The 18,172-nt window shown below is 46.1% G+C and overlaps 2 protein-coding genes across 5 annotated transcripts in view; one reads left to right on the forward strand and one right to left on the reverse strand.

The window, feature by feature from the left end:
- The window catches only part of WNT5B (Wnt family member 5B), a 130,959-nt gene that overhangs the window by 71,497 nt on the left and 41,290 nt on the right, over positions 1-18,172 (forward strand). The window lies entirely within an intron of this gene.
- Positions 8,617-12,870, reverse strand: FBXL14 (F-box and leucine rich repeat protein 14). The gene has a single exon (XM_028745551.2). The coding sequence runs from the start codon at positions 12,118-12,120 to the stop codon at positions 10,918-10,920; it is 1,203 nt and encodes a 400-aa protein (XP_028601384.1). The 5' UTR covers positions 12,121-12,870; the 3' UTR covers positions 8,617-10,917.

Here is an 18,172-nt window from a genome sequence, read left to right on the forward strand (position 1 = left end):
AAAATCCTGGTGCAGCACTTGGTTCTTTTGGTCACTGTAGTGCTTCTGCAAATAAAAAAAAAAACCTTCCTCCCTGCTGCTTTTCAGGAAAGAGCACCAGTGGTGGAGCATCTGCTTTGCATGCAGAAGGTAGCTGTGCTTGGTAAAGAGACTCGTAGGCCACATTATACAATAATGTTTCTCCTTAATGGGATGTGGAGAGCTTGTGCATGGGTGTTCAAGCAACTCTGGACAACACAGCCACAGCCTCCATTGGAAGGACTTTCTCCCCTCCCAGCCAACAAGCTTGGCAAGTGGGAACCTGCTGGTTAAGTGCTCATCTTTCCACTCATTCAGAATTTCTTACTGAATTGGCAGCCTGGTGGCCCAATAAGCAAACACCACTTTCATAAAGAGATACTCTTGTTATGCACAAAAGAGAGATCCTTTGATTTCAGCCTACAGTTTATCTGTCCCTGTTGAGGAAGACTTCTGCTCTAGGTCCAGTGGCGGAGCTTCATGCTCCGGCACCGGGGGGGGGGGCAGAGAGCAGGCAGGGGCGGGGCTGGCGAATGTCCTGGGGGCATGGCATGTAGCGTGGTCAGGGGGGCAGCTGTGATGGCACCCCAGCGGGATCACGCTGCCGGGGGCAGTGCACTCCCCCTGCACTCCTATTCCTCTGCCAGTGTCTAGGTCCACTGAATATGTCATATGAAGGAGAGAACACTAGGACTGGCCACAAAGCTCTCTGACTGACTTCTGGCAAGGAAATTCAAGCAGAAATTGTGCTCCTTTTGGCTTTCAGCAGGGCCTACCCTTCTGGGTAAATAACGAACCAGTCCTTACTTGAAGAGATGTTTTGCTCCCAGGCCAGCTTTCTGACAGGGGCATAATCTGCCATCCCACGCAAGAAGCATGCTCCTCTCTACTGCCAAATTGAAGGAGAATCCAGTTTGGATGCCAGGAAGGATGTAACTCCTGAACTAATCCTGGAAAGGGAACAATATCAAGCATGGGAGTTCCCATTTTTGGCTGCTACCAGATCTATTTTATGGAGGTAGCTCTGTAGCATGCCAAAGCCCAGAGCAACAATTTTGGGCAACACTAATTCAGTTCCAATATTAACATGCAAAACGACAGGTGGAGCCGAGCAGGAGGGAAGCACAGAGCTCTCTTTCTCAAACAGACCTGCTTTCTTTTTCTGCTTGATGATTGAGGTTAAGTCTCTTCACCCAGAGTTTTTTCAGCTGAGAAAACAGGTGCTAAAGCATCTGGAAAAGTGGATTAATCAGCCCAGGAGTGATACCCTTTTTAATTGGGTAATGACCCTCATATCACAAGAAGCAGAAAGCTTTTTCCTTTCAAACTTCCATTAACAGATCTACTGCCACTCCAACAACCTATGTAATTTTGGAAGGGGAATTGCTTCTATTGAGAAACTACCTGACGCTGGCCTGGTTCATAAGCAACAGGCCACTGCCTATGTTTACTTCTTGGTGCTTGAAATGGTGTTTAAGTGTTGTAAGGAGCCAACATTACAAGTCAGGTTGCAGAGAGAGGTTATTTTGTTTGTTTGCTTGTTTTGTTTTACTATGCTCTGACGCCTCCAGTGGGTAAAACGAGTCTTGCATTGCAGGGGGTTGGACTTGATGACCCTTGTGGTCCATTCCAACTCTACAATTCAATGGTTCTTTGAAGTCTGAGGAGTTGCTCAGGAGAAATGGCCTTCCTTTCCTGACACAGCTTCTCTGTGCTTGGCTTCTCCCCCCGCAGCTGGTACTGCAGCAAAACACACTGCTGTTGAGCTGCTCTTTTCTGTCCGAAACCTGCCTGGATGTCAGGCCTAGAAGCAAGACAAGGCTTATCTGCTGTGATCTGACCTTGGCATTGCTTAGCAGTACACAATGGCATTCTGAAGCTCTTCACAAAATGGCATCCAGTAGTTTCTGGAACCCACAGACACCAAGACAATAGTGCAAGAACTGTAAAAAGCAAACTAAAAGGGTTCCCTGGTATGTCTCCCATTTTCCCGCCTTTTTTACTTCAGGAATGTTACTGGTGACAAGAGTGGTTGTTGCCCTAGCCTGCCTTTCCTTCTGATATCCTCAGTGAGGCAGAGCAGGCATATGGAAGGGTGGCTGTCATCTGTCCCTCCTTTCCTGAGGGAGCAGCCATCCTTCCCCTACAAAGGCCTAATAGAAGCACTGAGGCCTAACAAGTTTGGCAAACAAGGGTGCTAACAGTACTGTTGGCAAGTTAAATGAAGTTCCTGGAAAGTCCCTCTGCCACCTCGTGGAGTGTGAAAAAGTAGCATAAGCCCCTTGTGGAATTAGCAGTCCCTTGTGGTAGTGCTTTAAATTAAGTGTAGCCAGAGATGTGGAAAGCTGCTTTTATTCCTAAGAAGCTCGTGTCTCTCACTTGAGGGACGCTAGAGAACACAGCTGAAATCTCATTGCAATACTAGATGTTTTTATATATATATATAAAATATTTATTGAAAATTTTAAACATTATAATCACCTAGCACATAAAAACCCATCACCAAGATACAGTAAACAAAAAAAAGACATAAAAAAGAAAAAGTTAACACATATTACAAAAAACATAACCATATTTTCTTCACTTTTTGCACTTCCTCACATCTCTCGTTCCTGCGTTCCTAGTTTGTAAAATTTTAAACAGCAAATTATCACCTTGTTTCAGTTCTTATTTTATATTCTTCCAATATTCTGTCTCTAATTTTGAACGCTTTTATCAAAAACTTAAATACTTAATTTATACGTAATATTACTCCAAAATTTATCTTCTTCTCTAGTCACACCTATTCTCATGTTCCTTTCAACTAGTTTGCTGGTGCCATGTTATTTTCTATCTTGCATCCTTCCTAGCACTCATACAATTTACAGTGTTTTTATAAATAGTCCTTAAATTTCTTCCAATCCTCTTCCACTACTTCTTCTCCCAGGTCTCGGATTCTGCCAGTCATTTCTGCCAGTTCCATGTAGTCTATCAGTTGCGTCTGCCATTCTTCCAGCGTGGGCAAATCTTGGGTTTTCCAGTGTTTGGCGATAAGTATCCTTGCTGCAGTTGTTGCATACATAAAAAATGTTTGGTCCTTCTTTAACACCCTCTGGCCAACAATGCCCAAAAGGAAGGCCTCTGGTTTCTTAGGAATTGCAATACTAGATGGAGAGGAAGGGCAGCCCAGGTTCTTTTTTCTGCGGGGAAACCAGTTCCCTCTTTTGTGAGGTGCAGCATTGAAATGGGACAGAAAAGTCCCAGTTTTTCAGGGAAAGCAAAACGGTAGAGAAGAGCAGCTCTCCAGAGGATGCAACTCTCTCATTTCAACTTATGAGGCACAGGGCTGGTGTGTTGCAAGAGCCAGGTAGCATCACCGAGGCATGGCCTTGAGGTAAGAATAAAATGGAGAGGGGTGGCAACTGAACTCCCTCCCCTCTTAAGCAGCTGCCTGTCTTTTCTTCTGTAAGTAGGAAGTGGTACTGTTGCTCTGGGGCTTGAGACATTGGAAACAGTCCCATAAGGGTTTCTCTTCATATGCAAGCTTTCCAGCTGGTGGAAAGGTTACCACTCCTTGCCAGGTGTTTCGAAAGTTGAATGTGGGAGGCTGCCTTGTGCTGAGTCAGATCATTGCTCCATCTGACTCAGTGTTCTCTATGCTATCTGCCAGGGGTCTCTTCCAGACCTGCCTGGAGATGCTGGGGAGAGATCCTGGGACCTTCTATATCTAGGGCAGCTGTTCTGCCACTGAGCTACAGCTCTTCCTAAAAAGACAGCTGAGCATTTTTGTGTGTGTTCATGCATGTGCGCACACAATCTGGCACAAAAACAAGTTTGGGCAATGCCCTCATACTTCCCTGAATACTACCACTTCTGATCATCAGTTTACTGAATGGTAGAGTACAACCCAGGAGTCTATAGATCTTCTGAAAGTTAGATCAAATACAGGCCTGACAAGAAGAGAATTCCCTTGCATTTATCATCAGAAGTTTCAGAGAATCAAAAAGTTGTCCCTGAGAAAAGAGATATCACACATGGGCACAACTTGAGGTAGCAGTACCTTATTTCATCAAGGGGTTCTCTTTGTCAAATTTCCTACTCTCCTCCCTCAGAAACAGAGAGCAGTGGACTGTCTGGTGAATAAAATCAGAGTTTTAGAACTTCCTCCTGTGGAGTAGATGCTTCCTCACCCCAAGCATAGAAGGCACAGAGCAGGACAGACAAGTTCAATTCTCAGTGAGGATTTTCCCACCTTTTATCTGAAGTCATTATACAGTAAGCCGACAATTTATATGCCTTTGGGTTGTGCACATCCAGCTTTATGAGCATGGCAAAAAATAGAAAAGGGTGGGATTCTGGGAACTCAATGTTTTGACTATACACAATTTTGGCTTTAGGCACAATCCCCGGAACATAACCCCTATGTAAATTTGGGCTGATTGCAATAGGATGAGGAGCTTGCTTCTGTTTAGAGAGCTGATTCCTCTCCCAAGACTTCTGAGGTCATTGAGGCATTTCCAAAGGCAGTAGCAGAAAGCCAGTTAGGTTCTCCAGGTGGGTGCAGTTTAAATAAATAAGAAAGAAAGAAAGAAACGGGACGCAGGTGGCGCTGTGGTCTAAACCACTGAGCCTAGGGCTTGCTGATCAGAAGGTCGGCAGTTTGAATCCCCGCAACGGGGTAAGCTCCCATTGCTCGGTCCCTGCTCCTGCCAACCTAGCAGTTTGAAAGCACGTCAAAGTGCAAGCAGATAAATAGGCACCGCTCCAGCGGGAAGGTAAACAGCGTTTCTGTGCGCTGCTCTGGTTTGCCAGAAGCGGCTTAGTCATGCTGGCCACATGACCCGGAAGCTGTCTGCGGACAAACGCTGGCTCCCTCGGCCAGTAAAGCAAGAGGAGCACCGCAACCCCAGAGTCCAGTCAGGGGTCCCTTTATCTTTAAGTAAGTAAGAATTGCCCTTGAGTAGTTTGGATGGCCTCTTAGAAGGTCATGTAGTTGCACTGGTTAGTTGTCCGTAAAAATGATATAAACTGGCTAAAGTTTCTGCCTGTGGCAGTGGATATAAGTTTAGATGGTCTACTCTTGTCTGCTTCCACCTTTGCAACTGATAGCCTGAGGTTTAATGCCATTATGGTGGCATTAGTTGGTTCTCTGTCTTCCAGGTCTTACTATTATTTGGCTTAAAGACCTATTGGAATGTACACCTCAAAATTTAGTTCCTTGTAAGGTTTGTGTTTATGTGGTTTGTTTTTCCTTGTAAGGCTGTGGTTTCTGCCCATTGGCATAGATATGCTCTTGGATACTATGTTTTTTTCTACCTGCAGTTTGGCAGCAGATGGGGTCAGGCCAAATGTATCAATTGCAGCATATGGCCATTTCACAGTCTAATAGGAGTGAGCTTGGTTTCGGCCATGAAAATAATTCAAAGAAATGGGTAGCTCAAAGTCACTATTGAAGCTTGCAATCACACCTGGTTTCACAAGTACATACAGATGAATCCTATAGAACTAGATCAAGTCCACCATCACCCAGGAATAAGGAATGACATAAGCTCAATGCCCAATGGGGACCCCTTGGCCTATACAAAATGTTCCCTTGCCCCAAACTCCTAGTCTGCCTGGGAAAACCTTTCACTATTGGGGTGCAGGGGAGAACTTTCCAGAAGTGGGGTTGAGAACACATTTCCTAGCATATAATGCCTAGGCTTGGCATCTCCTCCAAAGGGGTATGACCGCCCTCTCCATGCATAGAGCATCTATCTTGGCTACCATAGATCCAACACACCACTAAAAGCCTCCATGACGTGCTCAGTGGGTGAACCCTCCATCTTCATGTGACATTTGCCAAATTATCCTTCCATCGAAGGGTCCTGCAACAAGTATTACAAAGTGTTTTTTCTCTCTCCCTGTTTTGGGAATATTGCTATTGGATAGCCCTTTGTTGTCTGCTCAACTCCCTTGACTTGAGAATGGAAGCTTTGTTACCAAGTGTTCTTCTGGTCAGCAGACCGCCCCCCCCCCCCGTATTAGTACAACCAATCATGGAGGGTGGTTCACATCATCTTCTGTGCTATTTACCACAAATTTTCAATAAAGGACACTGTTGAGGTTTCCTGTCTCTCCATATTATTCTTTACTACTATTCTGCTGGCAACAAATGTAATCTGCCAATGGCTTTTTGTTTGTAGGAAATTTCTATGGTTAAGTCAAGTCCCGAAACTAGAAGGTTCCTCCTCATCAGGAAGGACAGGTTTTTTCTGATTGTCACTGTCTTCTTCTTGAACAGGCGTTAATCCTCTGCTCCCTGCTGACCAGAACATGACTCCAACTTTTTGTTCTCCCCTGGTCAACTGGTATTTTGTATCTAGTTATTTAATGCCTTTTTAAAATGATCCATTACTCTGGGTGAGTTGGATAATGGCTTCACAACCAGCACAAGAGTCAACCAGTCAGCTTTGTGCACAGCCACCTTTTATTGGAAACGGGGGAAACTTGTGGCTCCAGTATGTGGGAGTTTCGTCTAATAAAAAAAGAAGGTGAATGAAGGGAGCACATGCTGTGCAAATGAGATGTCTGTACATATCCAGGTTTTCAGAACAGAATGCAGTTTGTTTGGCTTCAGATATTTGCATATATTATTCCAGCCAAAGCTAGAAGGTACCAACCATTCTCTTACCAAAAGTTGTCCCTTATCTTGGCAGACATAAATTCACTCAGCCATAACTGACTAGTTGCCCTTGTATAAATCCTTCCTATTCCTCACTGGAAACAGACCATGTTCATGTTGGAACTACTGGTGCAAATGGAGGCCTGTGGCAAAGAATGGAGGGTTTAAATTGCTCTGTAGAAGAGTGAAGTATAGATGGTTAAGAAAACAAAAACAAATCCACAATAGCTAATGTTCTTTATGTTCTGAATCCCAGGAAAATTTTAGTTTCAGCTCTGGTTTTTCAAAACTTGCTACCAGTCTCTTGCACCAAAGCAAGGTGTTAGGGAACTTGTGTCCATTACATACACAGATTCCACTATCACTGCTTACTAGTCAAGCATTCTTATTTTAATAGTGTTCATTGCCTCTTCAGTCATGAACATGTTATAAATTATAAAAAGAAAAGGCAAAAGTAGGAATAAACATAGAAACAGACCTTACACCTCCCTCCAAGTAAAAGAAGATGGATGTAGTGTCAGGCTCAATTAGATCCAATTGTGCTGGCTTTTGCCAACGAGAACAATGCCGCTTGTGTGACGAACTCCCAGCAGAAAGCATGAAATATTTTAAATAAAAGCAGCAATAGCCATCTAGGTGCTAGCTTCCTCTTGAGGGCACAGTGGAGGTCCAGTAAAACCTTACTCTGAACAGGAAATGCAAGGATGGCCTCCTCCCAACCCCAGGCAGAAATTTAATCTTGTTCCTTTCCATGTGTTAGAACATGAATGTATTTCAGTGTTGAAGGAGAAACTGATGTTGCCGGTTCCACTGTAGCTGAGGGAGTGCCGGTCTTTCTGCTGTAGTTTTATGGACAGTTTACCCGGGGTACTGTTAGCAGAGAAGCCAACTAGTAGAGAGGAGAGTTTGAATGGAAGAGAGTAGCCTGCAGCAGCCCTGGAAGTGCTTGAAATGCAAATGTACAGGAACTCCAGACCATCCCCCACCCCCGCCCTCCACATGGAGGAAAAGCAGCTTAAATACAGCCAGGCCTGGAGAGGAATGTTAAAAAGAGGGAAAGAACCACCCCTCCTCCCTTCCATAGGGACCCTCACACAGCAAGATTCAGTATGCATGACTGAACAAGCAAGCAAGGACAGCTCCTCTTTTAACTTTCCTGAACAATGGCTGCTGCTCCTTCCACCATTTCACATTCTCTCTACCCCCCCCCTTTAATAAGAAAAGAAGGGGAGAAAGCCATGCTGCATGACTTAGAAAGAAAAAGCTTTGTTTTATGCTCGATAAGCACTGCTTAACCCCCCACTACAGTTTTGAAAAATCCTCAGTAGAAGTTTTTTAAAAACTGTCAGGCCAAAAGTCACAGATGAGTACAAAAGGGGGGGGGACCTCCCCCCCCAGGCTATTTTTAACATCCAAGTTTGGCTTTCACTTTATTTTCAAGACTTGGATGATTCGCATGGTTTCATCCTTTTGCCATCCAAGTTTCTAGTTATCCAGATTCACTTGATATTTAATGCAGCAACTGAGGATATTGCCTCTGTTGAAAATGAAAAACCAAACATTGCTGTACTGTTCTCAGCATCTGTAAAAAAAATTATTAAAACTCTAGTAGCAATAGTGATTTGCCCAACAGTGAACTGAAAGCTATTACTGGACAGGTTCAATTACATATTACATGTAGACAGACTAGGATAAGCTAGGACTAACAGATCCTTCCAAATGGAACCAATTGCTCAGTTGTGAACTTCTAATTCTTAAGTTGTTTAGCCTCCTGTACTAGAAGGACAAAGCATTCCAACTCCTTTGATTCACTAGACCAAATTGCTTACTGACTGCTTACTGACAGAGGAGACAGGGCAAGAGCTCTGTGATGTGTCTCTTCTCACAACTTTTGATCAAATATACCTGCCTTTTAAAAAAAGACAACACAGATACAACTTTTTTTTTCAAAAACATACTTCATATTTCCTCTTTTATTATATAAATATCAGTTTAACCTTTTACTGTAAGAATATAAAATGTTTTAAGAGGATCTTTATTTTATACAAATTCACAAACAGTACATTTATTCCATGGTGGGGTTATGTGTCTGGGCTTGTCTGAATTCCATTACCTGCAACTGTGGAGGATTTGAAAATCTGCTCAACTGCCCCTTCTTCCCCCATCATTTTTGCTTTCTTCAAAGCTGACTTATTTCTCCTTTTAAAGACAAGTAGTCAAGAAGTGGCTTTAATTTAATGAGAGAAGAGAAACAATAAATGAAACCAACTTTTCCCATTCATGTTACAACTACAAGTCAGTCCACTCTGCTCTTCTTTCTACTTCCATATAGGAAGCTTCTTACTTGACCTAGGTAATTTGAGAGAAGGGGAGGTGGGGATTTGCATAATATATATATTTAAAGAAACGGTGTTTCTATTTCACATCTCTTTTAACCATAGCCCAATCATAAGTTTGGATGTTTACATGTTACACCTTTTTGTGCTAGAAGAGTAGAAATGCAAGAGCATCGTTGGGTCCCCAGAACTTTAGTCAGAGAGGGAGAGGCACAAAGATGATGTGTATGTGGGACACAGGGGGAAAGAAACCCCAACCAGCCTCCCCCCTTGCAATCATAAACCCAAGAGATTATCTTTCCAGTCTAGGCACAAAATATTTCAGTCTCTTATCTTTCTTATAAAAACTCCTGGGGGAGGGGGGTTGAGAACAAAAACAAAACAAAACCCCAAAACCCGAGGTAGCCAAACATTTATATAGAGAATATATTAAGCAGTAAAAGTGTACTTAAAAATCCACAAGAACAGCCACTTCAAATGTCTTTCAAAATTAGACTATGTATGAAGATGAATACTGAAGAGAAGAGAATGAATAAAAAAAGCTGAGCTCACCCACAAGACTTTTCAGGGAAGGGAAGCTTTGTAGAGTAGTTTTGTTTGTTATGTGTTTCTAAATAAAAGACAGTCACAGTATTTCTAGTGAAAAGTACAAGTGAAGATTAATTCCATCGTTCATACACCCTCAATTCTCCAAATGGAAAAGATGTGTGGTTGGATATGTTGTTAAAAGTATATATTATCCCAAGCTACACACACACATAAAGGAGGGGAAAGATGGAGTAAGGAGGGAGAGAGAGGCGGGGGGGGGGGGAATTATAAAATGTTGAACAAAGGTGACTTCAACCTCTAGACTGAGACTGCAATCTTATGCACATTTACCTGGGAGTACAGCCTACTGAAAACAGTGGGATTTACTTCAAAGTAAATATGCATAGGATTGTACTGTTAACTGGCAGCAAAGGAAAGATGGTGATGGGGTTGGTTGGATACAGCATAAAATGAGTCCAAGGGAGAAATACTGTGTTTGAGGTCTCCTCCCCATTTTCTGCAAGCAACAGTAAGAAGTATGAGTGCACTTCAGTTGACACTCCATTTATAGTGCTGTGTCAAAGAAACATCACCTGCTCAGGAGGGAAGTCTAAAAAGCATGGCTGTTTCTAGCCTCAAGCACAAGGTGGGGGGCAGGAAGAGAAAAATAGAAGTATTATGGCCCAGAAGAGGTAGTATGAGAGGGCTGGGAAAGACTCCTGCCTGAGTTTCTGGAGAGCTGCTACTAGTCAGTGTGGATAATACTGAATGAGATGGATCAATGGCCTGACTTGGTATAAGGCAGCTTTCTATGTTCCTGTGATATCTACAGCTTGTCTACATACCATATAAAGAAAGGGGTGGATGACTACAAAAAGCAAACTAGGAACGGGTGAACAAGCAATAATGGGAAAGAAGTAGGAAAGAGAGAGACTTATGCATGCTCAATAAAGAGCCAGTCTGCAGTAAATAACAACAATGGCGGGCTAGGTTTTCTTCTTCCATCCCTAGTGCAGAAGGGGGGTGTGGGGGGTGGAATCAGATTTGGAGAAAGGGGCTGTATTCATCCCCAGTGCATAAAAGATTGAGAAGCTGCATTCCCAATAGAAAAAGGTAAGGACAGTGATACTGTATCCATCCACAGTGAAGGCTGATATAAGAGTGCAGTTGTCTCCCACTGGTGCAGGGGAGGGAATTATGAAAGAACGTGGGTTTTCCCTCTTTCCCACCTCCACTGCTATGGCAGGTAATTGAGGGGGTAGACAGGCAAGTACTGAAGATACCTTCCCCCACCCTCCAGGTTTGGAGTCGTATTTCCCCCACCTCTTCCACTGCAGCAGTCAGTTGTTGAGTCCCTCCAGAGGGGTGGGGATTTCCAAGTGTCCCCTCCTCTCACCTGACTTTCTCACTCTCAGTCATTTGCCAAAGTCCCAGGTTGAGCACCTTGAGGCAGGGCAGTTGAGTGATACGCTCCAGGCCCCTTTTAGTTATGCGGGTGCAACCATAGAGGTCAATGCCTGTGAGCTGACTGAGGTGCTCTGCGATGAGCTCCAGGCCCTTGTCGGTGATGCGGACGCACTGGCCAATGTTGAGAGTGCGCAATCCGTGCATCTGGCGCACCATACGGTTGATGCCCTCGTCGCTGATGTGGCAAGAGCAAAGGGAGAGTGAGCGCAACCCATCCAAACCCTGTGCAATATAGGCCAGGCTTTGGTCTCCCACTTTGTCACAGAAGGAGACGTCCAAGCCTGAAAGACGCAAGCTGCCCATTGCCAGATGCATGATGCCCGTGTCACTGATATTGTCACAGGAACGCAGGTTCAGGGTGCGCAGGCTGCTCATGTGCGACAGGTGCAGTAGCCCTGCGTCTGAGATCCCCCCACAAAAGCTGAGGTTGAGCTGGCGCAGCCGAGTGAGACCCCGCGCCAGATGCTTGAGCGAGAGGTCGCTGAGCTTCTGGCAGTCCTGCAACGTGAGCTGCTCCAGGCCCAGGCAGCCCTCTGCCGCACTCCGGGTCATGCCTGCCAGGTGCCCAATGCCCACATCAGAAAGGTGGCGGCAGGAACGCAGGTTGAGGCTCTTGAGGCGCTGCAGGCCCCAGGCGATAAGCAGGAGGCCGGTGTTGGTGATGTTGCTGCAGCCGCCCAGCTCCAGCACCTCAAGACCCTTTAGGTACTGGGCAATGCGGCCCAGGCTGCTGTCGGTGATCTGCTTGCACAGGCTTAGGTTCAGGGCCCTCAGCGAGCTGATTTCTGCCACGAAGGCGTGGCCCAGCCCGTTGTCGGTGAGGTTGTAGCAGCCGCTCAGGTTGAGGCTCTCAATCTCCGCCATGCCCTGAATCACGTAGCTGAGGCTGCGCCGCAGTGATAGGATCTGCACCCTCCGGATCCCCCTGGCCGCCAGGCTGGGGAAGAGCGATGGGTTGGCACGGCGCAGGTGCAGCTTGGCCTCTACGCCCCGCCACACCGAGCGGTGGTAGGCGGCGTCCCTCCAGGCCGTGCACACCTGCGCCACCCGGCCCTTGTCCCGCACCTCCAGGTACCCGAAGATCATGGCCAGCAGCTCCGGGAACAGGCACGAGATGTGCGTCTCCATCGCCCGGGCCCGGCTCGCCTCCGACACGCAGCCACCCGGGCCCGGCGGCGGAGCCCGCCGCTCCCGCCGGGGCCCTGACGCGGCTAAGGCTGCTCGACCCAGCCTCCGGGCCGCTGCCGCTGCTTGGCAGGTCTTCGGGGGGCTCTCCTCGCCGCCGCTGGCTGCGCGCTCTCTTTCTCGGCGGCCGCTTCCGGCTCGGGCCTCACATCGCCACCGCCAGGGCAGGCGAGGCGGGCGGCTCGGCCTCTGCTGCTCCGCCGAAGGAAGCTGGGCTGCGAGCCCGGCCTCTGGCGCGCAACTGCCCTCGTCCGTCCCCGCCTCTATCCGCGCCACACCAGGCAGGCCGCGTTGCCGCCTCGCGTCTTTCCTGGGGCGGCCCCGCGCCGCATCGCGCTCAGTCCCGCGGGCGCTTTCTCTTCCCCGAGCGCCGCCGCCGCCGCCGCCACCTCCTCCTCTTCCTCCTTTGTCTCCCAGCCGCCGCTCAGGCAGACCCCGCCGGCGCGAGCGAGGGAAGAGCAGCCCGCTGCCGAGCTCTTCCTCCTGCCGCCCTCGCCGCCGCCGCCGCCGCTCTCGGGAGACCCGCCTCCCGCCTCGTTCGGCTCGGCAGGCTCCGACTCGCGCGCTCCCTCGCTCACTTGCTCGCTGGCTGCCAGGCCCCGGCACCGCGCTCAGGCCGGGCGGGGGAGGGGACTGGGCAGGAGGAGGAGGAGGCTGCTGCTGCTGGGCCGGGCCGGGCTCTGCTGCGCCACACCTCCCCGCGCCGCCTGCGCAGTGGTACGATCCGGAACACTCGGAGCCGTCGCCTTGGCAACGTCGCCTCTCTTCCCCCCCTCCTCCCGGCAAGCCGGCAGGGTTAACCCTCGCGGCGCCGCTCTCCATCGAGCCAGGCTCCACGGGCCTTTCGCGGAGCGTGGAGTGGCTCTCCCGGGACCACAGTGCGGCGTGGGGCCGGTCAGGGGTTGACCCCAATAATAGTTTGGCAGCTGGGAGGGGGAATCCTACCTGCCTCTCGCGCCGCAGCGCCGTGGATATGGGAGCGTCGCCGTTGCCCGCGATAGAGACTTCGCTGAAAGGGCAGGTGTTAAACCAAGAGTGGGGAGAAGGGGAGTCTAAGCTCCCTTTCCTCCCTCACTTGGGGCTGCCTGGAGATGGGCGAGAAAGGGTTATTTTAGTAAGGCTAAAACTTTTTTGGGGGGGGATACCCCAAACTGCTCTTTACGCCTCACCCTCGACTCAAGGCAGTATTGTTTATTCTTGGTTAGCTTTAAATTTAAAAGAAAATATTGGGTACAATCCCTATTAAAAAAATAAAGTTGAAGGTATTCAAGTAATTTAATTAATTAAGCTGTTAGTGTACATCACACAAACCTTTGCAGTGGTCTTTGAATAAAAATAACACACAAATCATATATTGTTTATGAACAAGGTAGTCTTTTCTATATGTCTACTTGGAAGTAAGTCTCCTTGGGTTCAAGGGAGCTTTACTCCCATTGTAAGTAGGTATGGAGTTGCAACCAAAATAAATGAGAAAGCATGTATCTAAGCTGTTACTTTGAAGATGTGAGTGGCACTAAATATTTGTTTCACAAGGGGCAGCTGTGGATAAAAATTCATGGTTAGATGGTTAATATAAATATTAGGGGAAATAATGCTGTTTAAATATCTGCTGCTTTCAGCCTTACATGGACTTGTTGAAAGTAAGGGACTTGCTTTGGTGTTTGACTTGCCAGATATCTCTAGATCTCCAATATTATCTGCCTCTAGACTTGTATGAGCAGGCAAATGGCCCAAACCCAGATAGCTTAGGTAAAATTCAGACTTCTTGAGGTGTGGATTTTATTAAACTTTGACAACCTGTTTGTGCCCTTATATCCTCTAAACATCACATTTCACATAACGTTCCACACAGTAGTACAATAGCTCTAGCAAGAAGTTCCTCCCCATTCTAAGCTTCCTCAGTGTCAACTCAGGCATTTTTGTGTATGTTGCTAATACTTTTCAACAAGGACAAAATGCAGTTTCCCCCCCCTTTAAAACACATTGCAGATATAGCCTCTCATTAAAGATATTTCCATGTGTGACTGCTGCTGATACTAAACTGCAGTGGGGAATATCCCACTCATTGGTGGGTTCATATGAACAACCATTTGCCAAGTTGTAACTTACCATGGACGCGGGTGGCGCTGTGGGTTAAAGCCTCAGCGCCTAGGACTTGCTGATCAAAAGGTTGGTGGTTCGAATCCCCGCGGCGGGGTGCACTCCCGTCGTTCAGTCCCAGCGCCTGCCAACCTAGCAGTTCGAAAGCACCTTCTGGTGCAAGTAGATAAATAGGGACCGCTTACCAGCGGGAAGGTAAACAGCATTCCGTGTGCTGCGCTGGCTCGCCAGATGCAGCTTGTCACGCTGGCCATGTGACCCGGAAGTGTCTGCGGACAGCGCTGGCTCCCGGCCTATAGAGTGAGATGAGCGCACAACCCTAGAGTCTGGCAAGACTGGCCTGTATGGGCAGGGGTACCTTTACCTAACTTACCATGGGGTCCAAATAATGATTTGGATATCTGCTTATCTGCACTGGCCTGACAAATAGGGAGGAAAACCTCACCACAAAAACTGCATCTCATCAGAAAGCAGGAGTGCTAAGAAACTCCATGAATTATGTCCCAATGAAGTGATACTGAAAGCAAAAATGTTGGTTTGCGTTACACAAAGCTACCCAAATAACATTTCAAGACAAAATACTTACCACTTTTCTCAATGGTTCAACATTAGAAAATGCAAATTGACCTGCAACAAACTGTTGTACTGTATTGTTTAAAGGGAGTGTTCCTTTGCAGAGTTCCAGCCTAGCCATGTCCTCCAGGATGCTCCTATCTCTCTCCCCACCTCCTTTTTCCAGCTCACACTCAGTTCTGTGTCTATTGAGAATGCTCAATTCCCATTGGACTGTTTGTGGGTGAGGGTGGGTGGATTGTACTGCTGCAACCTTCTGAGGCACCACTGGTGCTCTTATTTCTCAGAGATGCCATTTTTGCTTTGTTTCTATTAGAACACGCCACATTAGTTCACTGCCTGGGTCCAACTGACTGAGAAGTTCTTCAGAAGCTCTACATCTCTTGCACAGCTCCCATTAGTTTTAATGGGGTACACACAAGATATCTTCCTGATAGATTGCGAGCGCTGAGTAGAATAGGTATTAACTGTAGTCAGCAACATCTCTTTAAAATTATGTACCCGTATTTTTCGCTCTATAACACGCACCCGACCATAACACGCACATAGTTTTTAGAGGAGGAAAATCCGTAGGCATGCCACCCGTAGGCATTCCCTCCATAACACGCACAGACATTTCCCCTTACTTTCTAGGAGGAAAAAAGTGAGTGTTATGGTGCAAAAAATACGGTAATCACTTATCCCTTCAGGTTTCATAGCATTACCTGTGTATCTATGGTTGTTATAAAACATATATTTTTGTAAGGCTATGAACCTGCTACAGCACATTTTAAACTTTCTATTTTAAGAAATACTCATGAGTCTTGACTAAATAAAATTATTCCCTAATCCTTCCAAGGTTATTCCAAAAGGAAGGCTTAATACAGATATAGATACAGACTCCGCTAACCCAGAAATAGTACCTCGGGTTAAGAACTTTGCTTCAGGATGAGAACAGAAATCGTGCTGCAGCAGCTCGGCGGCAGCAGGAGGCCCCATTAGCCAAAGTGGTGCTTCAGGTTAAGAACAGTTTCAGGTTAAGTACGAGTTCTTAACTCAAGGTACCACTGTATTAGTGAAAGAGACTTTGTAAGTTGGTTACTGAAGTTTTTCTCAGGACTTTGAGACAGCAGTCCTCAGAAAATAGATGGCATCTGCATAATACCAATTTGCTGAAATGGATGTTTCCATTTCTGTATGAGCCCGAGGGGAAAGTCCCACCTCAGAACCCTTTGTTTGGCTGGATCCAAATGTACTTGGAATCCTGTTTGCTACATTCACTCTAGCATATCTGCCTGCTTGTAACACCATTATTTCTGAGCAATAGCTAGCTTTGTGTGTTGTTTTGGAATGGTATGCAGCTCTCCGTGTCTTTGGTGACACTGATTTTCACTGGGGTTGGATCAGTATAAATAGAAGAATGCAATTCTATATAAAGGAGGAATATTCCATGTAAACTGGCACACTTGAATTTAAGCATGCTTTAAAGTCAAGGCTGTAGGAATAAACCAATCTAAATGCTTCTATACTGTGTAAAGTTGGGATTTTACCCTCAGGCTGTGATTTTACCACTTGGGTTTGGAATCAAGCCATGGAGGTTAGGCAGAGGGACAGTTTGGGTAGAGCTGATTTATGGAATGCATGCTTTATGAGAGCTCTGAATTTAGATCAACTTGGGTGCACCCTAATGCCACTGTTCAGTACAAAAAAGGTAGTGATGGGATAACTTCACTCATTGCTCAGGATTGGCATTGCATTAATGTTACTCATTACTGGCACAAGATCAAGGGACTTGAGCAAGTCAGGCTGAACGAGGGCCAACAAAATCTTTATGTTGGACTAGTGCGTGTTGCTTCTTTACAAATGGTGTGTGTGCTTTACCTACCATACCCTATATTTTCATCTGTTGGTAAGCTTGATTGCTGGCATTAGTTGTATTAAGAAGAAGCCATGGATAACTTCTAAAGGCATTAAATTATTTTAAATGGCTTTTTAATGGGGAAAAAACATTTCTATTGGTATGTACCACATCAGTTAGGGCTAGAAAAATGTATTATATTAGAACCTTGGGGCTGTAACCTCAGCCTCAGCTCTGCATATCTACATATTCTCGGTAGATTTATTGATATCAAAGAAGCAAAATAATGGGTGAAACCGAAGTGCGCCGTGTCAAAGAAACCCTTGGGACAGGGAGTAGATATAAAAAACCCCAGTATAACAAGCGAGTCATTCTATATGGTAAATGGAATGTTGAAAAACTGCACTCCTTTATACGTATCTCATGGGAGATAAGGGAGCAGTCCTAACCCATGATCTGTTCTGCTGCTTTGCGTGTTAGGATTTGGCAGAGGTGTGTCCTCACCTTACTCTGCTGGGGGTGGTGGGTCTTTGCTGCCAAAGGTGCAGTCTGTTTTGGAGCTACCACCAGCATGAATAATAATGGTCAGTGAAAACTCAAGCAAAGAGGTCTATTGGTGCCTCCTGAATAGGAGTAATTTTCAAAAACTGAGAGTGGATACAGGCAGCTCTTAACAGTAACCTATCCTGATATACACTGAATAGTCCTGCTGCATGCTGAAGAAAACTTAACCCGAATTTCTTATGTTTTGTTATTACTCTTATTTTTATTGTGAGTTTCCACAACTTCCATCAAGAAGCAACAGCTCTTGTATAGTGGTCAACTTTGTGAGCTGCTGGACTTTTTAAATTTCCACAATGTCCCAACATAGTGTTGCTCAGGGCATTATGGAAAAATTAAATTGCTGACACTGGTCCTCAAGGCAGGGCATGCCAACTAAAAACAATCTCATACTCTCTCTCTCAACTCCTCTGGTTCTCCATGCAATGCACCAATAAGTTGGGGCTCTTTATAGGTCTCTTAGCCTTGGCTGTTACCACCTTCTGGAACCAGCCCTGGCTTCATCCCTTCCCTTCAACAACTTGTCTTTCTGTTCAGTGCTGCTGGTGAACAACAAATATATTACTGTGCTGTATGACCCCATTTGACCAAATGCCTGCATTGCATTTAAATCATTCAGGGGACCAGAAATTTGAATAAATGGATTCTGTAATGTTTCAAGGGTGGTGATGGTTTCACTCAATTTTATGCCAGACTCAATTATGTCTACTGAAAAGAAGTAAGGTGGTTTTACGTCCACCTGATAAGAACTAGGATGGCATTCCAGCCTGACTTGAGCACTGGGATTCTATTTCTGTGGTGTCACAATGACCTGGCCAGTGTTCTGCAACCTTGGTTACAAAGATGTTGTTGGACTACCATTTCCATCATCCCTGACCATTGATTAAACTGGCTGGGGATGATGGGAGTTGTAGTCCAACTATG

Source organism: Podarcis muralis, chromosome 10 (assembly GCF_964188315.1).
Source record: "Podarcis muralis chromosome 10, rPodMur119.hap1.1, whole genome shotgun sequence".
NCBI lineage: Eukaryota > Metazoa > Chordata > Lepidosauria > Squamata > Lacertidae > Podarcis > Podarcis muralis.

Coding starts and splice junctions, on each gene's coding strand:
- FBXL14 (XM_028745551.2), bottom strand. CDS start 12,120: ATGGAGACGCACATCTCGTGCCTGTTCCCGGAGCTGCTGGCCATGATC.